General features: G+C 37.4%; 1 protein-coding gene across 1 annotated transcript in view; it reads right to left on the reverse strand.

Moving 5' to 3' along the window:
* Nucleotides 1–7,500, reverse strand: part of bmf1 (BCL2 modifying factor 1) — a 25,001-nt gene that overhangs the window by 14,784 nt on the left and 2,717 nt on the right. The window contains exons 2-3 of the mRNA XM_081347674.1: nt 5,394–5,566; nt 1,144–1,292 (exon numbers count right to left, since the gene is read on the reverse strand). Coding sequence (XP_081203800.1) covers nt 1,144–1,292; nt 5,394–5,550 — 306 coding nt within the window. The 5' untranslated portion in view covers nt 5,551–5,566. The remainder of the gene's footprint in view (nt 1–1,143; nt 1,293–5,393; nt 5,567–7,500) is intronic.

The following is a 7,500-nucleotide window of genomic DNA, read 5'->3' on the forward strand; positions in this document are numbered from 1 at the left end:
GTGTGTGTGTGAGAGAGAGCGAGTCTGTGTGTGCATGTATGAGTGTGTGTGTGAGAGCGAGTGTGTGTGTAAGTGTGTGCATGTATGAGTATGTGTGTGTGTGAGAGAGAGCGAGTCTGTGTGTGCATGTACGAGTGTGTGTGTGAGAGCGAGTGTGTGTGTAATTGTGTGCATGTATGAGTATGTGTGTGTGTGAGAGAGAGCGAGTCTGTGTGTGCATGTATGAGTGTGTGTGTGAGAGCGAGTGTGTGTGTAAGTGTGTGCATGTATGAGTATGTGTGTGTGTGAGAGAGAGCGAGTCTGTGTGTGCATGTATGAGTGTGTGTGTGTGTGTGTGTGTGTGTGTGTGTGTGTGTGTGAGAGCATGTGTGTGTGTATGTGTGTGCATGTATGAGTGTGTGTGTGTGTGTGTGTGTGTGTGTGTGTGTGTAAGTGTGTGTGTATGCGTGTGTGTGTGTGTGTGTCTGTGTGTGTGAGTGAGACGTAGAGAGTGGGAAAGAGACGCATCAGAATGATTATAGATAAGGGATGTTTTCTGAAAGTTATCGGCTGGACAAATCCCGACTAACCTTCTGGACACGAGCACCTCATCAACATGCAGTATCAGAAGTAGTTCAAGCGCTCCTTGTGTTGTTTTTGTTTCTCCTACAACAGGTTCACATGCAGCCAAGGTCAAACACACTCATTTTCTCATAATATCCCCAGTATCCTCATCCTCTCAGTGTCTGAAACGCTTTCATCAAGGATTAGGAAATCTTACAGTTAACATAACAAGGACAAGCATTTCAAATTAAAAATCAAAATATAAAATTCAAAACAAAGTCAAAATAATAATAACAGTGTCTCCATGACACTACGACACACACACACACACACACACACACACACTGCAGTGTAGCGGACCCTCAGTGGAGGAAGTGAGTGCAGTAAACAGGACGAGAGGGGTTGCCCGAGTTAACTCGTGTCTTTAGGGTCACACAACTACAGTCAGGAAACACTCCGGCCAAAACAAACACGGCACAGGGAAAATGCTTTGTGTAAACGAGCAGTGAAGCGAGACGTAATCTCACGCGAGCCGCCCTACTGTACGCTCCCATTGTGCTCTGGGCTGGAGATCGACCTCATAATCTGATGCAGACTCACCATCATGTGCTCCTGGTAGAACTGATCTCCAATCAGCTGGAGCTTCTGTCCGATGCGCGTCTCGACTCTGAGCGGGTCCATCGGCTCGTTCTCCCTTCGCATCGCGTCTGCGGGCTGAGAGCGACCGGGCAGAAGCAATCCTGCGTTACCTGATCACACAAACACAGAATAATACAACATGAGTCTGGGTGACATGAGCCACAAATCAGCATTAAATCAAAATGGATGAAAAAAAAAATTCCTGCAATATTGCATAAATGATTATTCATCGTTAATTAAAATTCATCGTAATCTTGAATCAGAATATCTTGCAGCATCTCTTCTCTGATGATGTGGGCGGGGCAACCTGTCACTCACATGAGATCAGCCAATAGCAAACCACAACTGTTCAATCATCCAATCAATTCCCCACAGACACAATCAAGCCCCGCCCACATCTGTTCATGTTCCAGAAGTGTTTCTCTCGGATATCTGACACAATAGAGAAGAAAAGACGAGTGCAACTTCACTTTCATGCTGATTTTAAATGTGAATTGTGTGATTTCTGAACCTCTAGTGGCAGCAGGTGGAAATGCAGAAATGATGGCTGTTTTCAAACAGGTTTTCCAAACACTCAAACCAACAGATCAATGTTATGAAAGCGTCACAGTTGAACTTAAAATATACTTTGAAAGCCCAGCTGTGGTGAAAATCCAGCTTTTAAAGTTGTTTTTGTTTATGTGGTGTTTTTAACACGACAAACCGTGTGTAAACTCATAAGTCGACAGCATTGCTGAGTATTTCCTCCTTAAAACTGCAGTGAACCAAAGACAGTCTCAAAAACACGCTTTGAAATCGCTGGTGTTTCTGACGTCACAAACTACCTTGTAACCAATCAGATCAACGTGTGATCGTCAACCAGTGGATCTCTGAGCTGAGTGAGTGAGTGGAGGCGGGGCTCATTTGCATATTCATAGAACCGTGCATACTAAATGAGGCGAGGGTGTCGAGTTACATTCAAGATATTTTAAGGCATGAAGTGGAAAAAAAACATTTAAATATGTCATTTTGGTGATCAAAGATGTTTTAAGGGATATAATTATTGACAACAGGGGGACTTTAAATAAAGAAACAACAAAAAAATGTATTATTGGTTTCAGCTGAAATGGTTTTTGGAGGATCGAAAGCATTGAAAATAAAGTGACGTTTAACTATTTCCCCGCCATTGACGGAAATGTTCACTGTTATACGGTAGGGGGCGCTATTACACATCTACTGAAAGAGTCCTGAATCTCCTGATCAAAACACATGTGAAGAAGAAGCAGAAATAATTCATATCAATCAATGTCATGTGTAAGCAGATGCACATGTAAAATATGACGCGATCAATATTAAACAACACATAAATCAAAACTAATGTCACTGAATGAAATGTCGACTCAGGACTACAGGCCTGTGGAGCTTTAGGGTGTTGATGGACTCGATTTACTCCATCTGTGTTTTAACCATCGTTCTGAATCTGATCCAGATGCAGTCTTTGACAAAAACATGATTTCTCAGCTTTTTGCTCAAAATATTGCTCTTTTTATGAAACTTTCCCACATACAGGCTCGGCTTTTTTCTTTTGATATATGCTCAGATATTCATACAACAATATAAAATGCTGGCAACTTTTTTCAAAAACACTGGCAGGGAAAGAGTTAATGCATGTTTAAATAAAATCTGTCATAAAAAAGTTTTGTAAATGTTTATATTTCAACATCAGATTAATATATCATTAAGAAGTTTATATACTGACTGACTTCTAATGACTCTATCTGAACATCTGACCACACACACACACCGACCGCACAAGTTCAACACTACAGTCACTGCTGATGATGAACTTTGCTCATTACTGCTAACGAGAGTGTGTTATTGAGAGTCCGCAACCCTGATGAGACATTAGGGTGTTTAGCATACAAGCCTATATAATGCTGTATATAACAACAACAGCTCGAAGAAAAGAGGGCAAAGGTCAAGTCTGGTGTTTTGGGTTTTCATCATGTTTTGTTTTGGTTTTTGTATTATTTGACACGGACATTATAATTACATTGGATGAGCCATATGCTAATGTTCAACACCTGTCCACGGGAGGCTTTCCTTTTAGAAAGAAAATACAATAACACTACTGATAACAAAAGTTATAATAACAATACTAATACTAAAAGGATAAAGAAAATATAACAACATTCAAAATGGTTAACATACATAAGTTATAAAGCAAAAGCATCATAATCAGAAAATATCTAGTAGTTTTATGTTAAGATGTTAAAAGTATATTTCGACTATCTGCTTCAAAGAGGCTTCGAGTGCCAAAAAAGCAAAGAGGTTTAAAAATAAACGTGAGAGAAAAGGCCTCTGTGGTCTAAAGCGTTGAGTCATGAAGTCGTGACGTTGATTTCTCACAGAAGTCAAACAGGAAGTTTCTGTTTTGAAGCCTCAGACTGAAAACAAACAGCTTTTTTTCAGGACGGGACGTACAAATCACATTCGTTTTCTTTTAAAAACCTTAAAAATCTTGTAAATCCTAAACTTTTGACTGGTACAAATGTAAATACAACAAATGATGCACAACGATTATGTTTCCTGGGTAACACTTTACAATAAGGTTCATTAGTTAACATTAACATGAACTAACAATGAGCAATACATTTGTTACTGTATTTATTAATCTTAGTTAATGTTAGTTAATAAAAATACAGCCGTTCATTGTGTGTTCATGTTAGTTCACAGTGCATTAACTAATGTTAACAAGATTTTAATAAGTATTAGTAAATGTTGAAATTAATATTAACTAAGATTAATAAATGCTGAAGTTCTTAGTTCATGTTTACTAAGGAAGTTAACTAATGTTTACTAATGAACCTTATTGTAAAGTGTTACCATTTTCTCAGAAGATAACTGATTTTTTTGCTATAACACAAACCTTCTAATGTAATGAGTTCTGAGGTTGATAACTGAGAATATTTGACACACTCAGTGTGATTTCAACTCTAGAATAATTTAATAATCAGCTCATGGACTCCCTGGGAATCGAACCCATGTCTTTAGTGTCGCAAGCGTCACGCTTTACTGACTGTCCACTCCTGATGGATTCTCCTGAGGGATTAAATAAGAAGCAGGATCAGTAGGGGTGTAACGATCCCCTCACGTCACGATTCGACACACATGACGATACTGAACTCATGATACCATATTATTGCGAGACATATGATAAAAGGTTAACAAAAAATGAACTGTTGATTAAAATTTGATATTACACTGTGTGTGTAAATGAATATTCTTGGACTTGGTGCTGAAACCCAAAGCACAGGACAATAGAGACACCAGAATAACAATATTCATGATTCTGAAGCTGAAATACTGAATTATTTTACATGAATATTCTTGAACTCTTTCACTGACTAGATACATTTAAAATAATATCGGCCACTTTTTACTGGTAACATCAGACATTTGGCATTATCATTCCCGCACTGCATTATTATACATTATATTCCACATTATATATGATAGTTTAATGTAGTACTGACACTAAAACTCTGAAAACTTGAACTCAAACAGTACTTTTTATTTTGGTTGAACGATACACAATATATATTGTCACTCTCCACGATACATATTGTTGCATTTTTGTATTGCGATATATTGTGACACCCCTGATGATCAGAGATTCTGTGTGTAACTGCATGCTGTCATTTGCATTGCAAAGCGATTGGGAACAAACACAGGTAATAAAGCAACTGAAGTCATGATGACAGATGATAAATGTGTGACCCTGGATCACGAAACCAGTCTCGAGTCGCACGGGTTTATCTGTGGCAATATCCAACAATACATTGTATGGGTCAAAATTATAGATTTTTCTTTTATGCCAAAAATCATGAGGATATTCAGTAAAGATCATGTTCCATGAAGATATTTAGTAAATTTCCTACCGTAAATATATAAAACATGTATTTCTGTGAGTGAATGCAGCACAATCGAGAACATAAATGAACAACTTTAAAGGAGATTTTCTCAATGTTTAGATTTTTTTGCATCCTCAGATTCCAGATTTACAATAGTTGTGTCTCAGACAAATATTGTCCTATCCTAACAAACCATACATCAATGGACAGATTATTTATTCAGATATAATGTTTAAATCTCGATTTCAAAATATTGGCCCTTGTGACTGGTTTTGTGGTCCAGGTTCTGATCCGCCAGAGAGAGGTATGTGTGTGTACCGTAGAGAAAGCGTCTGGGCTCGTGCACTCCACAGGTCAGCATGCCGTTGGGTGATGGAGCGGGACGCCCTGCCGTCTCTGAAGGCTTTATCTGCAGGCGAGAGGAAGGCCAGCGCTGACGACCCTTCCCACACACACCATCCTCATCCTCATCCATCAGCTGGACTCCTCACCTACACACACACACACACACACACACACATGAGTGGAGAACCGGTCAGGAAAAAACTACAACACAATTATATCAGCCAGGCTGAGTAATGGGCCTGTACTTTACCATTTTGAGATGATCTATATTAGGGCTGGGCGATATGGCCAAAATTTCATATCCCGATATAGCTCATTTGATATCCCGATAACGATATACATAACGATATAGCAATTTTTCTGTTAATTCAGTTCATGAATAGTCTACCGTAAATCCTCTAATATTGGCCTGTATTCCATTACCGGCCGGGTCTCTAACATTGGCCGGTCTCGCTGTTGGCGGAGGTAAATAATTATTAGAACCAATGTTTTTCTGGGCAGGCCACAACATTATGCTTGTGATAGTAACATGCAAATACCACAGGGGGGCAATGTTTGCTAACGAATCCAAGCCATAGCTACAGTAGCCTGGTCATGTCAATCACTTCGCTCTTGACTCGCACGTGACGTGAGACTTCAGTCACCGGCAGGCTAACATTGTTTACCATGGCAGCCGCGGAGCCAAAGAGGATTTTTGGCGAAAATCTATTTTTTAACCCCCTGGGTTCGACAATCGCGCCGGCGCGATAGTTTTTTTTTTTCTTATAAGTGCAAAAGAGATTCAAAATATTCTGTTGACTTTGATCTTAATTACGGAGAGCGCGCGCTATTCAAAAGCAAATAATCTGAGGCAATCCACGCAAACCTGTGACAGTGAACACCCACAATCAGTTGGATATGTTCACTTTCAGGTTCACCTCGTTTTCATTTCGAGGAGCAACGGATCCGGTTGAGGAATAGGTCAGTTCTATATTTGCTTTGTTCTAATCGCAATCTGTACACGCAAAAAGACTGTTTAAATATGAATCGCGTTTCTCTCTCTCTCTCTGTGTGTGTGTGTGTGTGTGTGTGTGAATGAATGAATGCACAGATGCGCGCTGTTGTGGAGCTACTAACGGGTTGGGTTGGCTGGTCATCTAGTTGAGAATTAACTTACCCTGGTCTGAACCGCGTTTACTACCGTCTTCCTCCATGTTTGTTTATGTATTGCAGCGTGCATGGGCATGCCGTGAGGTTAATTCTGCCGTAAAACGCCTTATCGTGGCGTAAACGATAGAGCCTTATATAAAACGATAGACATTTTCTATCGTCCAGACGATATATTTCGTCATATCGCCCAGCCCTAATCTATATATATATATATATATATATATATATATATATATACACACAAAACACTTTAATTATATATTATATATATTTTAAATATATATATATAAAGGGTACACACACACACACACACACACACACACACACATATATATACACACAAATAAATAAATATATAAATAAATAAATAAATATATACAAACAAAAAATATGTGTATATATATATATATATATATAATTTTATATATCTATTTATTGTATATATACAGTATACATATTACAAAATATATTTATTTTTATATATATTTTTTATATATATTTGTGTGTATATATATATACATTTGCGTATATGTATATATATAAAACAAATACATAAAAGTTAAATTAAATATTATATTTATCATAAATATATATATAGTATATATATATACACATATATAGGCTATACACACACAAATATATATTTTTTTATAAATATATAAATAAATATATATAAAAAATGTGTATAAATATATATATATATATACACAATTTTTATATATTTATTATATTTTATGTATTTACAATATATATATATATATATATAATACACATGGGATTATATGGGATTAATCAGTAATCAGTTCACTGTAATATAAATAAAGTGTTGGTGTTTAGTGTTCTGGGTTGATGTTCACTGTAAAATCTGAAGTTGTGAACCACTGCTAGATGTCATTATGAGAATCAGCCAATGAAAAACCCATATCGGTCA

Source organism: Scardinius erythrophthalmus, assembly GCF_964197995.2.
Source record: "Scardinius erythrophthalmus genome assembly, chromosome: 19".
Lineage (NCBI taxonomy): Eukaryota > Metazoa > Chordata > Actinopteri > Cypriniformes > Leuciscidae > Scardinius > Scardinius erythrophthalmus.